General features: G+C 36.3%; 3 protein-coding genes and 2 long non-coding RNA genes across 5 annotated transcripts; 3 read left to right on the plus strand and 2 right to left on the minus strand.

Moving 5' to 3' along the window:
* Positions 1-935: 935 nt before the first annotated feature.
* LOC131332277 (uncharacterized) lies at positions 936-5,790 on the minus strand. The gene is made up of 4 exons (XM_058366409.1): positions 5,537-5,790; positions 3,796-3,847; positions 1,734-1,895; positions 936-1,248 (listed from the first exon to the last, which is right to left on the minus strand). Coding segments are annotated over exons 1-4 (297 nt in total). The 5' UTR covers positions 5,619-5,790; the 3' UTR covers positions 936-1,247.
* Positions 5,791-8,634: 2,844 nt separating this feature from the next.
* Positions 8,635-10,433, plus strand: LOC131332784 (protein FAR1-RELATED SEQUENCE 5-like). The gene is made up of 2 exons (XM_058367081.1): positions 8,635-8,764; positions 9,478-10,433. Exon 2 carries the CDS (start codon positions 9,486-9,488, stop codon positions 10,431-10,433), a length of 948 nt encoding a protein of 315 aa, XP_058223064.1. The 5' UTR covers positions 8,635-8,764; positions 9,478-9,485.
* Positions 10,434-10,448: 15 nt separating this feature from the next.
* LOC131332785 (protein FAR1-RELATED SEQUENCE 7-like) lies at positions 10,449-11,274 on the plus strand. Its single transcript, XM_058367083.1, has 3 exons — positions 10,449-10,589; positions 10,750-10,899; positions 10,957-11,274. The coding sequence occupies exons 1-3, from the start codon at positions 10,449-10,451 to the stop codon at positions 11,272-11,274; spliced, it is 609 nt and encodes a 202-aa protein (XP_058223066.1).
* An 8-nt stretch (positions 11,275-11,282) lies between these two features.
* On the plus strand, positions 11,283-12,237 carry LOC131333320 (uncharacterized). Its single transcript, XR_009201773.1, has 3 exons — positions 11,283-11,751; positions 11,845-11,904; positions 12,000-12,237. It is a non-coding gene; the product is annotated as an uncharacterized LOC131333320 (long non-coding RNA).
* A 2,075-nt stretch (positions 12,238-14,312) lies between these two features.
* Positions 14,313-15,327, minus strand: LOC131332442 (uncharacterized). The gene is made up of 3 exons (XR_009201665.1): positions 15,196-15,327; positions 14,747-14,967; positions 14,313-14,644 (listed from the first exon to the last, which is right to left on the minus strand). It is a non-coding gene; the product is annotated as an uncharacterized LOC131332442 (long non-coding RNA).
* Positions 15,328-19,684: the final 4,357 nt, after the last annotated feature.

Raw genomic sequence — 19,684 nt, forward strand, 5'->3', positions numbered from 1 at the left:
GGGGTTGAAAAGGGGCGTGGGTGGGTTTCGTACACTGTTCTAGATCTATATTGACATACACATATATACGTTATTTTAATTTTTTAGAGAAATAATATTTTTTCTAATAAATTATGGTTTACTTTTAATTTGTTTCGGATAAAATATTTTTCTAAAATGAAATTAAGTTCAAACATTTGTGGGGGCAATTCAATCATTTAACATATAATCCCATCAAATCCACCCTCTAAATCCCCCTTCCCAACAAAATCATCCAAACACTGGATTACAAATCCACCATTCTTAGGAGGTAGGTCCACCCTTCTACATATCCACCCTCCTCTTATATCCACCAAAAATCAAATCCTCCATCCAAGTGGGCCGTAGTGATCTTCCATCCCTCAAGTTTAATGTGAAGTTCATCACTGATGAATGGAATGGAAAACTCTCTATAGAAGGTCTGCCATGATGCAACGGAAATCCCAGGAACGTACTTGCTCAAGTTATTGGCGTGGCTATTATTAAGGATGCGTGAAAGATGATCCCGGCAGCCCTCCTGCTGCTACATTAATTCCTAGAGAAGAAACCTTTGGACTTGTCAAATTGAACTTCATACCAAAGCACTCACAAAAATCCCTCAAGCTCATCGTTGCCATAATCTACGTTATTAGGACTTGTGAGTGGGCGGGCCACCTTTGGAGGAGCTTTCGGCAAATTTGACATTAGGTGAGCAGAATGCAACGAACTGTGGGAAACCATAAAACTGTAAATATATTTTTTGTCATCATAAATCAAATTTTTAGACTCCGAATAATTCTGTTTCGGTTGCACAACAGGTCCCACAAATCCATATTGCCAATAGTGAGTAAATATCCATGGAAGCATCAAACAAAGGCGGTTACCTCAGGAGGAGCTTTGGAACAAATTTCACTTAAGGTGAGCAGAATGCAATGAAATTGCCAGAAACCCTAAGAAAGCTTCATGTAATGGTTAGAAACCTCATGAGAAGTCCACCTAATATCCCAGAAAATAGCTAGCATCCATGTAAAAATCACAATATGTGGAAATTATACTAGAATACCCTATATTCAACTAAGGGAGGTGCGAGATGATCATAGGAGACATGAATGAAGAAATTCTCGATCATTGACGAAAAATAATGAAACCCTACAATTATAATATCAACTAGGCATCTCACGACTCCCACTGTGTGCAATCTCATCCTCGTGCCATAATAAACTGATTGCTTGTCCTTATTCCAGTAAGATCCTGCATTAGAAAACATGTTTAAATATGGGAGAAGATTACGTTATGTTAAAGTTGTGTCTCAATCATGGATTCGCAGAGGAATTTTTTTAGAGCAAGAAAATGATAAAGATGACGATAAAGAAGATAATGAACTGAAGAACTTAACTTCTACGTATCCATGGATAACAAAACAATGATGAGTTTTCCTGAAAAATACAGGTTCATTTTTTTTTTTTCTCATTTTCCTTTCTTATCCAAAATTTTCTTTGAATAGCACATTTTTATCTTTGGATAGCACACAAACATCGTGTGAATATCAGTTGAAAGTACTCGGTCATCTAATTATGTACAATTATGATACGTGTGACAATGCAAAACAATTTATAGTTTTTATAAACAAAGCTAAGAGAGCCATGAAAATACCATTCTAGTTACTGCTATACTATCACAAGTGAGTTTTGCATTTCAAACAATGAAGCCTAGCAAAGGAAAATGGTAGACCTTACTAATTGTATCCAATATCCTTGTTGTTGAGCATGTCTAAAACACTGAATGCAGCTTTCTGAAAACTTTCTTTCTGTTCCTCTAGAGTTCTCTTCCTCTCCAGAGCTTTGTTTTTGCAATTCTCTATGTCTTCCATGATTTCAGTGGAGTTCTCATCAATTTCACTGAGGAGATTTTCAGTAAGGTTTAGATTACAAGGGACCATGAAAGATAGAAAGTGGCATAAACATAACAATCTCAGAACTACAATCAACCTTAGGTGCATATAAACTTATTCCACCCGCCAAAATGACAGTGTGTGTGGAAGAGCGCACGTGTCGGAGTGTGCAGTTAAACAGCAATTTAAATCTACGGTTGACTAAAGCAAGGGCAAAAAGGGTATTAAAGGAGAATCAATGGGACTGCAACTGACAAATGGAGGAGGTACTGCAAATTTTGGAAAATAAAATAAAATAAAAAACTTTACAAGTTCTGAAGCCAGAACAAGGGCAATGTCTTCGATAAGACAGGAAGGAGAGGATATTGATAGTGATTGTGAGAACAAAAACAAATAGACTTGCATTTAGTGAAGAACATAAAGAAATAAAATTAATAATCAGATACTCTATGGCAGGAGGTTGGTGTTCAATATAGGAAGGTCCTTGGCTGCAAAGGTGAGTTCACCATAGACGGGGGAGGTTGGAGATGGCCTAGGGCTAGGAACCCTGTTATTCAAGAGATTAGAGACAATATTCCTCCTGCCTTGGTTCCTGATGTTTTCAAAGAGGACGAGGTTAGATGGAATCATTCTGGGACTGGTCAGTACTCATCAAAATCTTCATGGGTGAATGTTAATAATACCTCTTGTGTGCTTTGTGAGGGAGGTGATGAGATCATGAGCGATGTTTTCGAAGGCAATTCTGGGGGTCGCCTCAAGGCACGGCACAGCAGAAACGCCTTTGGGTGTTAATTTTAAGGCAGAGAACCACAAAAACGTTCGCCCATTCATCAAGGCATACAGAGGAGTACGCTTTTCATGCCTTTTTTGCCCAAATGACGGAGGTGAATGGCACCTCAGAAGAGTCGGTTCTTTTTCTTTTTGTAAGGCAAAAGTTGGTTCATTTAGGGTTGTTAGGGCAAAGACGCCATCTTTTTGCCTATTTGCGAGACAATTTAGAGTGCTTTTAGAAGTTGGATCTGTTAATGCACTATGTTTTTACGCCTTAACATGTTTTTTTTTTTTCTTTGTGAATTCTACCTACCTTTTTCTTGTTTTGTTTTGTGGCACCTTCGTATGGCGCAAACACTATTCCCTTTCTCTCTTTTTTTATGGTATCTTTAGTTAATTTTATTTTCTATAAATAATAAGTAAAAGCTTCAAAGGCTTATGCTTCAATGCCATGTGGCTTACGCCTCACCTTGCGCTTTCACCTCTCAAAACTTTGATCATGAGAGTCATTCTCACTTGTTTATCGTTTGTCCTTTCTCCAGCTGGGTAGGGCAGTATCTTCTTGTTCAATGTCGGGTGACAAGGAGTTCTATGGGTTTCTATGAAGAATTAGAGTGGATGATCGAGAGGGGCTACCAAGGGGGTCTGAAATGAATTCTATGTTTTATCTCCTGCTTTCTGCAGCTATGTACCACTTATGTGGGGAAAGGAATTCAAAGATTTTCCAAGCTAAGAAGGGAGACAGGGAGAACTGCATTTGCAGGGATATTAAAGCCTGCCTTAGCTCCTGGAAAAGTGCCAGTAGTTCTGTTTTACAGCAGCAGATAAGGGTAATGCGGGCAATCTAAGACCATTGTCAGTTTTTTCCTAGTTGCAGTTTGCTGATGTAGTCTGACCTTCTTTGTAGCTGGTTTTCTTATTGCTTTTGTTGGGGTACAAGGCTATCCCCTTGCCTTCTTTTTTGGTGTGTTTCTATAAACAAATTACTTACCAGAAAATAGTTAATAATCAGATATTCATATTAACATTCTGGTAGAAAACATCATCCCTTAATCTCCATTACAATATAGCAGATTCGCATCAGTAGCTAACAAAACAAAATTTGAACCCTAAGTTAACAAAGCATATCAACTCACTTAATCATCTTAAGCATGTTCACCATTGCTGTTTGTACCTGCTGCGAGAGATCTGCAATGGTGAAAAGAATGAACTCACTTCTTATACCAGCTGAAACAAAATGAATAAAGCAAACAAAAATCCTCACAGATCTGGACTTCAACAATACTCATCAGAAACTATTTGCATAGCCACATAACTAGAACTATTCGATACACTCAGCATAAGATGGAAATATTGTATCAGTGAATTCAAATTTTTACATGACATACCAAATAAGAAAGATACAAGTGACAAACTCTCACTGCAATATCCATGACTTTGTGATTATTATAACAAGCATGTCTTAAACATTCAACAAAACCTCACATGGAACTTATCACTGGCAGTCTGTTACCTGTGAATGATAGTTCTTTGCAAAGTACAAAATGGGGTGACAAAAGTCACAAAACTGATCAAATGGGATAGGCAACTGATGAGTGATTTCAGAGAAGTCTCATCATATATCGTCTTTCTTTTACCAATGGGTCAGGTGGATACATTAACCAAATTTGCAATAACAAGATCATGATGAGCCAGGGCAAGGGTGGAGCCAGGATGTTTAGTCGAGGATGGCCAAACTGAGAAGTAAATTTATATATACAACATTTCCCAATAACTTTTATATAATTGATTTTCTATAACAGACATTGTATATCTCATAATCATATCCCCGAACTCGGATCTTTTTAATAAGGTTTCGTCATCTGTGAGCATTAGCCATTCAATTGAATAAATAAGTACCTTCAACATAAAAGAAATACATTAGCACGGATCCTATTCCAATGACTCTGGAGTTGGTGTCACCAAATCAGTCTTGCAAGGTAGCATAAGTTAACTACCTCAAGAGATATCAAATCTCCTAGCTTATGACATTTCTAACCATTCGAAATCAAACGACAACATGTCCCACCAACCTTACATCATCTGACAGTTTTAATTCTCTAGCAGTAATCACATGCCTTGCTGGCTACCTTGGGGGCACCAGAAAATTGTCAATCGACAGCAATTTCACCACGTCTCGTAGGCCGACCCCCCAAGCTCTAATGGCAACCCAAATGAAGGCCACCTTCTCTTGTTCTCTTAAAATTCGCAGAATTACACATTTTCTGAACGTATTTTAGTTGGTGAAAAAGTACTTACCAGATCTACGTATTTACAATGAACCATTATTTACAGAGTTCATAGAGGAAAATGTTGAACGGAAACCATACTCAAAACAAACAAAAAAAAGAAAAGAAAAGAAACATTCGTCAGTAACACAACAAAATCCCTTATAAGTTATACCACCATTATAGGGAAAAGAGTCTCACCACGAGGAGAACTGACAGTTAACAAATGAATTTACCAAATACGATGATGAAAACATAGAGGACCGGAGATTCACCAAAAATCATACAACTACTGTTTGAGAGTTGTTGATTAATCATGGAGTTGGAATAATTCTCACTCTCATAGATTGTGTAACCGAGCATTCGTAGATAAATCTCTCACGTCGTCAACAAATAATAGCTTGTTTCGTACCAAATTAACACTTCGTAGTACTATGAACAGCGCATTTCAGGTTTATCTGATTTTGTCGCGGTCACATTAAGGTAATACAGGCTACAGCTAGATGCGTATACACAACCAAATAAATAAATAAATAAATAAATATATATATATATATATATATATGTATGTATGTATGTATGTATGCAGAGAGAGAGAGAGAGAGAGTACCGAAGACGAGAGACGAGAGCTGAGAATCAACTTCTGAACGCGGAATGAGCTGGTTTTCGGAAGGAGAAGGTGAAGACGCCATTGTAAATTTTAAAGGTTGGAGAGAGAAGAGATTCGAGAGAGAGATTCGAGAGATTAGTCCACTGGAGACAAGTAGCTAATGGCCCATACAAAAAGCCTGGGTTTCCCCAACTGAGTGGAACTCTCGCAAAAGCAGAAGGAACAAAAGCAACAAAACACAAAACAAAGGGAAATATAAAATTAAAGGAAAATTAGCTATAAGTATGATAAAATAATTTTTATTTAGAGGAATAATGCCAGCAAAATAGTTTTCAGTGGAAGTCCTTTAACTTTTTAAGTTTTTAACCATAACACCAAAACATGTTTTCACATATAAACAACTTTAGGGTACTCTACAAACGAAAGGTACCTTAGGGTTGTATGGTACCCTAGGGTTTAGACTTGTTTATAGGATTTTAGTGTGCACTTTACTATTATAGAGTTTTGACACTTTCATAAATATGGTACCCTAGGATTTTAAACACTTTCATTTTCATAGGGTACCTAGGGTTGTAGGTAGTTTCATAAGGCACATTTGTCCTTATGTTTGATTGCAAAAGGTTCTTGTCCTTGAGCTCAAAAAATGTAAATATGAATGATTTTGGCTAAGTCTCCCTATAATTATTTTGACACTCTTTTTTTTTTAATAAATGCACTCCAGTCTTCTTGTCTTTTAATAAAAAAAATTACACATAAAAGTTTAAGTAAAGTACAAAAAATAGAGTGCATTTATCAAAAAAAATAGAGTGTGAAAATCACTATCCAAAGCAAATTGGAAGTCATTGAATTAATCAAAAGAGGAGAAAGTATTTGAGCACGACTACCTGCACAGATTTATGTGGCACATTCAAAAATAGAAACCACTTTCCAAGAAGATTCCAGTGGTGCAGCCAGAAATATGTATCAATGAGGATGTAGTGGGCCAAATAATACAGCTTGGTCAGGTCAAGTGGCTCAACGACCAGGCTAGCTAACTGGGCTCAAATCAATTGGGCTGGACCCCACAATTTGAGTTGCAAGATTCAACTATGGCACTGGCTATCAAATCAAATCTGAGTAATCAAACCTGAATCGTGTAACTCGGAGGATGTGTCTTATCGCGTTTGACAGTTATGATCCAAGGGATTTACGAATGACGGCTCGGTCACATGCACCTGGTAGGACCTGGATCCTCTCCACACCTCTCTCTCCAAAGATCTATCCCATCTTTTCACAGGAAGCTGACAACGCATTAATAAGACCATTGAACGGTTCAGATCAAGCCAGTGTTTCAGCCTTCCAACCCTTTAAGCCATGCGACGTCGTCTCCCTCTTTTCCTCAAACGGTAGATTAACCCCCATTTTTTCCGTTTCGAATCTCCACTCACAGCCATCCATCTCTCTCTCTCTTAAATCCAAACCAGAAAAATTTGTTGGGAATGTAAAATCAAAGGTAGTCTGTCCATGGAAAAAAAGTTAATTCGTGGATTTAAATCCTCAGTAAATAGATCAGCCCTCCAATGTAAAAATTCATCAACATCCAGTGTAATTTCAAAACAAATCTTGCTCCTTGATTGCATGTTGAAAAATCGAAGCAAAGGCCATTTATCAAGAATCAAAACGAAACCAAATATAGTTAAAAAAAAAACAAAACCAAATCAACAAAACCCTAATCTTCTTTTTATGGAAAAAAAAAACCTCAAATCAACCACAAAGCCGAGAGATCAATGAATTAAGTTACCGAGATGAAGAACCAGAGTGAAACATTCGTAGTCGCCGTAGAATTGTAGTCGCCGGATCAATTGGTAGTGAAGCTCTATTCCTGTACCCTCATAACCCTCTACTCGACAGAAGCACTAAAATGGATGCAAACGGGAGTGTCAATCTGCCGTTTGGTGAAAAGAGGGGAAATCGGTGTCGCATAGCTTAAGGGTTGTGAGGCTGAAATGCTGGCTTGATCTGAACCGTTCAATGGCTTCATTAATGCGCTGTCAGCTTCCTGTGAAAAGATGGGGTAGATCTTTGGAGAGAGAGGTGTGGAGAGGATTCGGGTCCCACCTGGCAGTATGGCTCCGCCATTTCTTGTAATCCTAATTGCTTTGTGTTTTCCTCTACACTTGCAACTACTTATTTAACCATCAGACTGCCTTGCCGATTGCCAGCCGATTGCAACCGGTTAGGACTGTCACACCTTCGATTTTAAATATAAATAAATATAATTTTTCATAATTAAAGAGTCAACACCTCTTTATATAATTACCCATAATCGTCCTACCATGTCAATACCACAAACCAACATCTTTCATACTACGAGTCCACTTAATTACAACCCGACCTTTCATAGTAATGCAAAAGAGAAAGTTATAAAATCCATTGCATTCCTCCAAAGTCAAAAGATTCATAATAAAAATTACATCCAAATATAATCAAACTAGATGATAAAGAAACTCCGTCAATATAAGCCTTTAAAGACATCCGGTAATGCATCCCCACACTCCATGCTATACACATAGATTTGTACCTGAAAAAGAAAGGGTTGAGTACACACTCGTCCAGTAGGAAAATCTCCACTAACTCTAAATGCATATGAGGTGATAAGTGCAAGGGTATCTATGACATGAACGATGACAGTTTAAATAAACAAGAACTTGAGGCACCATTTTGAATTTAAAACCATGACTCACACACACGAGTCAATTCTTCCAATGTCAAGTTAACATCTATCGTATCCCCCTAACATTACCCTTACTATCATATTTTTCATTTCAACATCAACTTATCATGAGTGACTCACATTCACACGCACACAAGTCTTTCATTTGAGTCTCAAGTTTATCATCTACCCAAAATCCCTTTTTATCAAGTTTCCATTATAAGTCTATATATATATAGGGGCCGGATCCTCCCACACAAAATTTAACACAAAAGTTGACACTCCATCTCAGCCATTAAAATTGAGGGCTGATATTAAAACTTAAACACCCCCTCTCTCTCCTCCCTCTAACGTCGTTCCTTCTCCTGGTTAAAGAAAATTAACACCGTTCTCCCTTCTCCTCAACCCCTCACGCCTGTTCTCTCTCTCTCTCTCTCCCTCACGCCTTTTCATCTTCGTCAAGCCACATTGCCACTGCCGTACGACGACTCCCTCACATAATCAACCCAAAAGCTCCACTCCAGTACATTCAACAGGTATTCTTAAACATCCGTGTACATAACTCTCTCTCTCTCTCTCTCTCTCTCTCTCTCTCTCTCTCTGTACATGTACATGTACAGTTTAAGTGCATAGCACTGTAACAGAGATGAATAGTTCCAGCCGAGTAAAGATATTTGATTTATGCGTAGGGTTTAAATGATTGGGTCTTGGATTTTTGTTGGGGGTTTAAACAATTTTGGGTTTTGCATCAAACACATTGCCATGCATACCGGTCTTTGTTCACATTGATTTTTTCGAACATTTGGACTACTTGACGTAGCTCCCCTATTTCCAACTCTTATTTATCCTAAACCCCTAAAAAAAATACACGAGTTCTGCACAGAAAGCATTGGTTTGATTAGCACTATTATATAATGAATGGGTTTGATTCGGTGTGATTTATGAGTTTTCTTTGTTTTTTCAATCATTGATTCATTGCACAGAAATCAATAAATTGACATAAGCTATAGTTTATTGGGATTACATTGCATTGATATCAATAATCTAGTTAGCGAATCAAAAACAAAATCTAGTTTATTGCGAGTACATTCAAAAAGTTAATTGGGATTACATAGAAAGCAATAATGTATACCTCTGGGGTGTCTTAGTTTGAATTTTTTTTTTAAGTTTTTACCCTATATGTGTTGTATATTGAATAATTTGTTTTGGGCTGAAATTTCACTATAATAAATGTTTGTCCCTTGTCAAGGGTGAGCAATGGAAGAACATTTTGATTTAGATGATTTCGAAGTAGAAGATTTTCAGGCTCCAAATAACGATGTGGAAGTTTTAGAATCGCCATCAAGTGAGATGTCTTTTGTGACAATTGATGAAGCACGAAAGTATTATGAAGATTATGGTCGACAAAATGGTTTTTGGATTCGTACTCGAACTTCATCCAAAGGACAAAATCGGTCAAATGAAGTGACTAGTATGCTATTTGTTTGCGCAAAAGAAGGAAAATATTGTGCCAGGCCAAAGAACGATGGTGTCGTGGAGGGGGATGATAAGAGAGAGGAAGATGAGGAAGTGAAAACGAAGAAAAGATTTAGAAATCGTTCAACTGTTAGATGTGATTGCAAGGCTCATTTGCGGATTAGATATGACAAATGGAGTAGTAAGTGGAAAGTAACAGTTTTCAATGACACTCACAATCACCAGTTAGTGACTCCATCTAAGAGGATGAAAATGAGGTCAAATCGATACATGCCCAAACCAATTAAGGATTTGACCGAAGTATTTCAAAAAGAAAATTTGGAAGTTTCTAAAGTTGCTTCAATTTTCGGTGGCGAATACATGGGCTTTGATAATAGAGACTGCTACAATCACTTGAGAAATGTGAGGCATAGAGAGCTAGATGGCGGGGATGCACAATCAGTCCTCACCTACTTCAAGAACAAACAAACACAGAATCCACAATTTTTCTATGCAATTCAATGTGATGAAAGTGGGAGAGCAGTGAATTTTTTTTGGGTGGACTCTCGATCTCGCATGGCGTACCAATATTTTGGGGATGTAGTCACATTTGACACAACATATCGAACCAACAAATATGATATGCCTTTCGCACCATTTACTGGAGTAAACCACCACATGCAGTCAATACATTTTGGATGTGCACTTTTACAGGACGAGACTGAGGTAACATTTATATGGTTGTTTTAGACATGGCTTGAAGCTATGGGAGGACGTCCTCCAACTTCTATCATTACGGACCAAGACTTGGCAATGAAAGGAGCGATTGCCCAAGTCTTTCCTAATACCCGTCATCGTCTATGCCTTTGGCACATTAAGAAGAAATTTGTTGAGAAGTTGTCACAAGTATACTATAAGAAATCAAAATTCAAGAAAGATGTGAAAAAATGTATTTGGTTGACATATAAGAAAGAGGATTTTGAAGAGAGATGGATGGCATTGATGAAGGAAAATGGGTTAGAACATAATGAATGGCTTCAACAATTGTATGAAATTCGTGATTCAGGTACCCGTTTACAATCGTGGGACATTCTTTGCCGGTATGAATACTACCGGACGTAGTAAGGGTGTCAATTCATTTTTTGATGCTTTTGTTACTTCCACAACAAATCTTAAAGAATTTGTTGTCAAGTATGACCAAGCCTTGAAAAGGATTGTGAAAAGGGAAAGTGATGAAGATTTCGAGTCTGAGCATAAGTTTTGAATTGTGAAGGACAATGAATTTTTGTTGAAGCATGCGGCAAAAGTTTATACTAGAAACATCTTCAACAAGTTCAAGGATGAAATTAGTGAAGCCTTTAATTACAAAGTTGAAGAGATGACAAATGCCGATGGATTTCAATCGTTTGTGGTGAAGTCCAAAGTTAATGAACTTCAAAAGTTCACCGTGACATTGGATTCGCAAACCTACGAAGGTATGTGTGAATGCCAATACTTTGAGTTTGTTGGTATATTGTGCAGGCACATTTTTAAAGTGTTTGTCCGACTTGACATTGATGCAATACCGGATCATTTTATTCTTCCACGATAGAGGCAAAAGGCCAACAAATTTAGGATAATAAATTCTGAAGGTTTGGTGCATGACGATGGGAAAGAAGAATCCGAGGCGTTAAGACTTAGTCATATGTGTCAAGAATCTACCAAATTGGCTTGTTTGGCTGCCCTATCATATGAGAGTTACAAAATTTACATTGAAGCTATGAATGATCTATCCGAGAAGCTCCTAAAAATTTCATCTTATGTGCCTCCTCCAATCATTGTTTGCCATGAAAAGGATGATTTACATTCCACCGAGCAAACTCAAGTGTTGCTTTTGGATCCGAACATCTCGCAAACTAAGGGTAGGAAAAAGGATGTGAAGGGAAAAGATGCTACTATACACTCCGGAAGATTGAAAAGCGGTATAGAGTTGGGATTAAACAAGAAGAAAAGAAAGTGTAACTTGTGCAAAGGATCGGACATGATAAGAGAACTTGTCCTGAGAATCCGATGAGTAAAGCTAACAAAGGTAAGTGAATTACAATTTTTTTTGTGTAAAATGTTCTTATTTACTTGTCATAAATATCCTTACTTATTCCTTATTCGCAATTTGCTTCCACAGCCTTAGAAACGGAAGCACAATCGTCTGATAGTGACCAAGAGATGACGTAATGAGAATATGGTAATCGAAAACTTGCTTAACCTTCTTGATGTTTTCGCTAATTATGTTTCATGCACAATCTTTACTTAATTAAAGTAACCTTGTGTTTTGTACAGGGCAAAGCATCTTGATGCCAAAGGATTGCTTTGAATGATCATGGAGTCTTTTTGGATATTTGCTCATGGAGTTTATGTACCTTTTTTTAATTTAATGATGGAAAACTCAATTTTTGGGAACTTTTGGATGTTATTTTTGTGTAGTAAGGGTGGACCAACGCTAGATCTATTTTGCCAAATCATGTTTTTGTTTGCATAGTTGACTTTGTTGTTAACGTACAGGATTGTTCAAGTTGAATTGTTTTTTTGAAGGGTTGTTATGCTTCCAAAAGTTGTGTATGACCCTTGTTTGTAGTTGAATTGGAGTTTTTTTTTCAATTCATGGGATTATGTACTATGCTGTTGAATCATGAGTTTTTTTTTGGCATATTTGAATCGGAGGTTGCCTTTACAAAATCGTTTGCTATATATGTAACAGAATTGTTCAGGTTCAATTGTAGAATTGTTTGCCTAGGTTGGATCTCAACCATATGAAAAAAAATAGGGCTAATTTTTTTACACAATAAAAATAGGGGAGGAGAGATGGTGTTCTTCGGAAAAAAGGTGGAGAGAGACAAGAATAATTCAACTCCAAAAGATGGGGAAGAGAGAAGCTGCAAATCTTGCAAATCTTTGCTTGGGAACACGAATAATGTTTGGATTCATTCACAATTCAAGTAGGCAATTGTCGAGCAAAAGTATAAATCATAAGAGACATACAAACTGTGCAAAATATAAATTGCGCGAATAAATGAAGCTACATAATTCAACTCCAAAAGCACCATAACTCTCATTTTATTACATCATCAGTCAATCTAACAAAAGCACACAATTGCAAAGTTAGATACAACACAAAAAAAAAAATTTCAAAAGCTTGAACTAGCCTGGTTCAAGCTAGTTCAAGCACACAATTGCACTGATGATTGGTTCTTGCATGAGCTTTTATCACAATAGTATCAGTCAATCACAATGGGGAGTTGGACTTCAAAAACTTGAATGTATGAGAAAAGTACTCCTTGCACAGACCCTGACCCACCCTGCAAAAGTATATTAGAACTAGGTGAGAATGTCGGGTTGAGTTAGTAAAAAAATGGCTTTTTTAGGTGAACTTCTATGATATAGTACAAACTCCATATCGTCTGAAAACTTAATTTTACTTGAGTCTTTTTAGCGATTTCTATTGGTGAACAATTGGTTGCTTGGATTTGAGACTTTTTTGGTACTATGAAATCGTATCTGTTATCTCAAATTCGTTTTCAATCAGATGAGTTCCAGATGGAATCTTTACCTACCATGTCTTTATCCTGACACCATTCATTGTGTTATGCATATTGATATCACGAACAGTAATGTTCGAGACACATGCCATACTCGCATCCTTTCCTAGCCCGACAATGTTGATTCCATGTCCGGATCCACAGTTCACATTGTGTATGTACACATTTGTGCATCCAGTTTGTATAAAAACACAGTCATCTCCTGCACAAAAGCATTAAAACTTGAGATCCTAGCATACCATTTACTTGATGCACTGACATTTTTTCATTGCCTATGACTGTTGTAAACTAGTTTTGTTGCGAGTTGTTAGCAAAAGAACACAAGGAGAAAAGGGAAGAAAGCATGTTCTTATTTGTAGTGAAGACAAAAATAAAATTTTAATGACCGAAAAAAAGAAAAATGTCTTCCTGTGAATCCTGTCTGTGGGGCACGTGGGTTCAAACCTAATCTCTCTCAAGGCTTGACGCGTGTTCGGCCGGCCACAGCAAGCTTATACTGGACAAGGATTATATGACAGATGACTTGGTGCCATGTGTCTCAATATTAGTGGTTGAAAATTCAGTTATGTGTTTGGTATATATGGTGGCTTTTAAAAGGATAAGTTTGGGGCATGATTTGGACGAATTTATCCCAGATGTCTTATCTCAATTTACCTAGGGCTCGTGTCAGTTAAGCTAATAGTGACATTTATTGGACACTAGTTCATATCAGATAACCTTGATTTTGGACTCTAGAAGTCTTTTCAAGACGAGTAACAGAGTTTAATGAAAAAACTAAATAGGGCTGGCTTAGTTGGCTAGAATTTTGGTGAGGCCAACGGTTCGAATTCTACCATAGGCAAGATTCCCTCCTCCATGCTACAGATAGCCTCCTGATGTACGAAAAAAAGGGGTTTTTTACTAGTTCACTAACAGAGTACAATGCTTTCTATTCAAAACAGGACCCAAATTGGCATAAATTCCAAATTTTTTGCTTTGATCACAACATCCATGCACACGATCTCATGCTGTAGTGCTTTTATCTATTATGAGCATAGTGAATTTTGCTTATGAGGAATGCACAACATAGGAGAGCTGACGATAGTGGATATACAAACAGACGTGAATTCCCAGTCGGAATCCATCAAACTTATGTTTACCTAAATTAAACTCCAGAAAGATAGATGGAACACATTCAGTTTCAAAAGAAAAAAATTAAGCAATGGTTCCAATTTTGCATCTGCATTTTCTGAAGACTAATTTTACTGTTGAACCAAAATAAGGAGACCTTAACACTTACAATGTCAAGAGCAAAATGATAGAAAAAAGCGTAAGTACTCAAACACAAAAGGCCAAAACCACAAAAGCATACTTCTTGTATGCAATAAGTTTGGCCAATGCAATATTTTCCTGGTTCATAAATCCAAAACATGACACATTAGTAAAGCTAATATGACCATTACAAGAAAACCCACCACATGAAATTTGGAAAAGACCCAAATAAGATTATACCTTGACAAGATGATCAATGTGTTCCTTCGCCGAGGAATCGGTCTGTGAGAGCTTTTTATCGGGGAAAGGGGACTTGGGTTGTGGAATTAAGTTGGTTATATCTGATAGCCTATTCCTTACTACACTCCCAATCCCAAAAGAAGACCTCTTCGCCATTCTTTCCCCTTTCAGCATTATACCCAGTAGCCCAATAAAACCCTAAGTAAAACCCACAACCCAAACTGGGAAAATTGGCAAAAGAGGTTCAGATAGAAAACCCTAGAAATATGGGGGAAAGAAAGCAATGTCTACAAAAGATATGGGGGTAGAAACTTGTTTAGATTTAAAAGAAATTAAAAGGGTTACTCGGTTGAAACTATTCATCTCTGTTATAGTGCTATGCACATAAACTGTACATGTCCAGAGAGAGAGAGAGAGAGAGAGTTATGTACATGGATGTTTAAGAATACTTGTTGAATGTACTGGAGTGGAGCTTTTGGGCTGATTATGTGAGGGAGTTGTCGTACGGCGGTGGCAGTGTGGCTTGACGAAGATGAAAAGGCTTGAGGGAGAGAGAGAGAGAGAGAGAACAGGCGTGAGGGGTTGAGGAGAAGGGAGAACGATGTTATTTTCTTTAACCAGGAGAAGGAACGACGTTAGAGGGAGGAGAGAGAAGGGGTGTTTAATTTTTAATCTCAGCCCTCGATTTTAATGGCTGAGATGGAGTGTCAACTTTTGTGTGGGAGGATCCGGCCCCATATATATATATACATATATATATATATATATAGAGGAATTTTCAAGTGAGGGATCACTCATTTTTTTAAAATGAGGGACTTTCATTTCCCGATCAAATTTTGAAAATCCAAACCGTTCAATGTGTGCAAAATGTAATTTTAAGGGTCCCCGCGAGAAATCAGCAAAAAAAATGACCGGGAAGGGCGTCATCCGAGCAGTTTTTTTTGAACCGTTCAATGAAAACTGCTCGGATGAAGCCCTTCCCGGTCATTTTTTTTGCTAATTTCTCACGGGGACCCTTAAAATCACGTTCTGATCACTTTGAGCGGCTCGGATCATCGAAATTCAATCGGGAAGGGGAGTCCCTCATTTTAATAAAATAACCATACCAAACAAGCTACCAAATAGAGATCAGGACAACATACCACCATAATAAGGAAGTCCAAGCCTCCAAAAGAAAACCATTATTTCCAATCAGAATTCCAATTGTTTTATCAATACTTAGCTTGTCACATGAATTTTCTAGCGACACACCGAATGGTGGACTTAGAAACATTCTGGATACTCAAGACCCCGTATATCCATTCCATGTTCCGAGTGGTTGGGACCCTGTATATTCGTTTCACGTTCCAATTTCGTCGAATAAAAAATAACCATCTACTTCACATTTCTCATTTCATCTCCACAATTAATCATCAATCAATTTATTGTACCAACGTTAACCATCATCCATACCTCGCAACACATTATGTCAAAAATGCTCCTATAATTCAAATAAGTCAAAACAATCAAAGTCTAAGGGAACCATCCATTTTACAACTCATAATCTCATACTGCCATTAAACTTATTTCATTGTATAACTACGTAGCAAATAGTTGTTCAAGAGTCCAATTTCATATGATAAAGTACAAAACAATATTGTACATTCGAACCATGACCTTAGAATCTGCACCACAGGAGTTTTCAAAAATTTCCAGATTGGTACTGGTACCGTGGTACGCAGACTTCTAGATCCAAAAATGTTAGGACTAGTGCCAGTACCGCTATAAAGAACCGGTACCACCTGGGTTTTTGACTGCACGATTTTCAATTTCAACAGATTTCACCCAACTCGAAAAGAGATGATCCAACACTAAAATCTACACTCAGTCAATACATAAACAAGTAAAGAAAAAGGAGGAATCCTTACCTCATGGATTTTAAGCAAAACCCAAGATATGAACAAGCCCTAGATGATTCCAACTTGAATTCCACCAAGAACGACTCCCTCCAACCTCTGCTACACGATTCAAAGTCTAGATCATTAGGTGTGATGGATTTCGTGTGGATCCTCAAAGATTCAAGTGTTGGAGGTGGATCCATGTGAGAGGGAGTGAGAGACCGAGAGAGAGAGAGAGAGAGAGAGAGAGAAACGTGAGGGAGAAGAGAGCCTCCAGCTGTGATGCCCCAAAGTGGTATTGGGGCATCATGTCCCCAAGTGTTACCAGCCATTAGATTAAAGTAAAAACATCACAACCATTCAGGGAAAAGTAAGAAAAACTTGTCCAGCCGGTGAAAACTCAAAAGTGTACTCTCTTTTTCTTTTCTTTTTTTTATCTCGACTCAAAAGTGTATTTGAAAACCCAAACTCCTATTCACAAAATCATCTCCTCCATATTACGCCCTTGTGCTCTCTCTTACAGCGGAAGGCACAAAAATTATGGTGAAAAAAGTAAGTTCATTTACACTGTTTATGGTGAAAAAATTAACTTTTTTTAGACTGTTTATATATTAAAAAATATGGTGAAAAAATTAGGTGCTCTAATTTTTAATTTGTTTGAATCGGTACGAAAATTTTATTTTTGATTATAAGAGTCGTGAAGACAAAAATTATGACCCTTTAGGATAAAATAATTAAAAAATTAGATCTTCACATAGGTTTAAACATATTGAAAATGGAAGCACTTAAATTTTAATCATATTTTTTAGTACATAAATAGTCTAAAAAAATTAAGTGCTCTAATTTTCAATCCGTTTGATCCGGTACGAAGATTTTATTTTTCTGATCACTTATCCTAAAAGGTCATAATTAATTTTTATCTTTAAAACTCTCATAATTAAGTTTCTACTCTATATGGTCCCAAATAAAGTGCAGATACTTAATTATGAGAGTCCTACAGATAAAAATTAATTACGACCATTTAGGATAAAATGATCACAAAAATAAGATTTTCGTAAAAGTTCAAAAGGATTGAAAATTGGAGTGCTTAATTTTTAATCATATTAAGTGCTCCAAAAAAATTAAGTATGATTAAAAAATTAATGATTTGAATATATAGATAGCTATCGTATCAACGAGATAGCTTGGATGATTTTTTGCTAAACAAAATCCATTGTGTTCAAAACTTAGCATCACCGCATCTGTTGCCGCTACGAAGATAAGTAAGCAAGACTCTAGACTTGTTGCACCTAAATTGAATTGGCAAATACGCCTAAACATGTAGTCTGTATTTCCTTTCAAAAAGGCAAGTACTAGCAAAAGTCATGGTATGTTTGCATGAAGAAGTAATGGTTGAATGTTATAGTAATAATGATCAAGTTTTGTGGTATGCGTAGCCTTATTCTATAGTAAGTATGGTATTAACAATGATCAAGCTCTCTGATGTATGGAACGTGAGGCAAGGTGATTGATGACTTTCATACAGGAGTTAGAATTGGTTATGGGACGTGGGAAAATAACTAATGCTGGCTATCATTTTTCAAGTTTAGTGAACTCGTTATTCAATTCAAGATGTTGAGTTATCAGACTAATTAGTTTTTTTTTTTTTTTGTTGAATTGAACAAACCAATTTTATTAACTATAATGAGTTTATTGGATCTAAGATGTGGTAAAAACGTCGTTTCTTAGAACAAACCGATTATCGTCATTTCCATCATCATCGCTAGTGTCATCACTAATGTCTATCATTACATTCTTTCCTTTTGAACGAACGTTGTCATCCATCTCTCCAAATCTGGTCAACTACGACCACAATCAATGGCAAGTGTTTTCTTATATAGTGGTATAAAATGCAATACATTATGGTCAACATGATCTAAACAAACAAAAAAGGTAATCATAGAGATAAATTCAGATTATGGTCAAATACGACCATAGTTTGTGGTAAGTAATTTCATATATCGTGGTAATCGATTGATATATATTATGGTAATTGTTATCTATACAAACAAAAAACGTAAGCATTGATCTTTTGTGGCAAGTGTATCCTTTTCAAAAGGTAAGTACTAACATAAACCGTGGTATGTACACATCATGAAGTAATAGTCGAGTATTATGGTTGTAATAATGATCAGGTAGTGTGGTATGCATAGCCTTATTTTGTGGTAAGTATGACATTAATGACGTGTAGATACACATTTTTCTAACATAATTAATGTACCATAATAATGGTAGTTAATAAGCTAACTACCACAACAAAATTTGATGTCACTTAGTTCTACTTAATTTGTGTTACCTTGTAATTAAAACATCATACCTAACGATTAATGAAACTAAATGATTTATTGAATGTGGCATTAGGGATCAATAGTTAGCGGTTACTTTTACATTAACCAATTGTATCAGTCACTCATTGATCGCAATCAACACTATAGTTAACTACTACATCTACTAATGACTTTGACCACTATCAACCTACATTAACCATTTCATTTTAGTCAATTATTAATGCTCAATCATCACTATAGCATTATTACAATTGGCCAATGACTCGACTACTATAGTCAATCATCACTCATTATATATGATCAATTAATTAAGCTTTTAGTCAAATGACTCTAACTACTATAGTCGATTATAGCGATTAATCGTTACACTACCACGAATTGAATAGTATAATGTCATATTATAGCTACTAATCGTTATAATATCACGTCAATCAATTGCAGAAATTATTTCAAATAAATTTTAAATATAATTTGGAGATTATTACAATTATATGGTTTATATTTTTAATTTTTAAAAATTTGTTATAAGAAACATATATACACAAAGTAAAAATTTAATGAAATACATTAACATTAATGGTAAGTTATTCAAAACAATAAATGAATAATTATTTTTACAATAATATTTGTTAAATACGTAATTATAAATAATTTAATAGAATATATTGAAAATTGAATATAAAATAAAGGAAATTTTTTGGCTTAAATAATTAGTTTCAAATGGTTTACAAATT

The sequence above is a fragment of the Rhododendron vialii genome, chromosome 7a (genome assembly GCF_030253575.1).
Source record: "Rhododendron vialii isolate Sample 1 chromosome 7a, ASM3025357v1".
Taxonomy (NCBI): domain Eukaryota; kingdom Viridiplantae; phylum Streptophyta; class Magnoliopsida; order Ericales; family Ericaceae; genus Rhododendron; species Rhododendron vialii.

Coding starts and splice junctions, on each gene's coding strand:
- LOC131332277 (XM_058366409.1), bottom strand. CDS start 5,618: ATGGCGTCTTCACCTTCTCCTTCCGAAAACCAGCTCATTCCGCGTTCA. Junction 3,848..5,536: donor GCTCTCGTCTCTCGTCTTCG/GTACTCTCTCTC, acceptor TCACCATTGCAG/ATCTCTCGCAGCAGGTACAA. Junction 1,896..3,795: donor AACATGCTTAAGATGATTAA/GTGAGTTGATAT, acceptor AAATCTCCTCAG/TGAAATTGATGAGAACTCCA.
- LOC131332784 (XM_058367081.1), top strand. CDS start 9,486: ATGGAAGAACATTTTGATTTAGATGATTTCGAAGTAGAAGATTTTCAG.
- LOC131332785 (XM_058367083.1), top strand. CDS start 10,449: ATGGGAGGACGTCCTCCAACTTCTATCATTACGGACCAAGACTTGGCA. Junction 10,590..10,749: donor TTGTTGAGAAGTTGTCACAA/GTATACTATAAG, acceptor TTCGTGATTCAG/GTACCCGTTTACAATCGTGG. Junction 10,900..10,956: donor ACCAAGCCTTGAAAAGGATT/GTGAAAAGGGAA, acceptor TGAATTGTGAAG/GACAATGAATTTTTGTTGAA.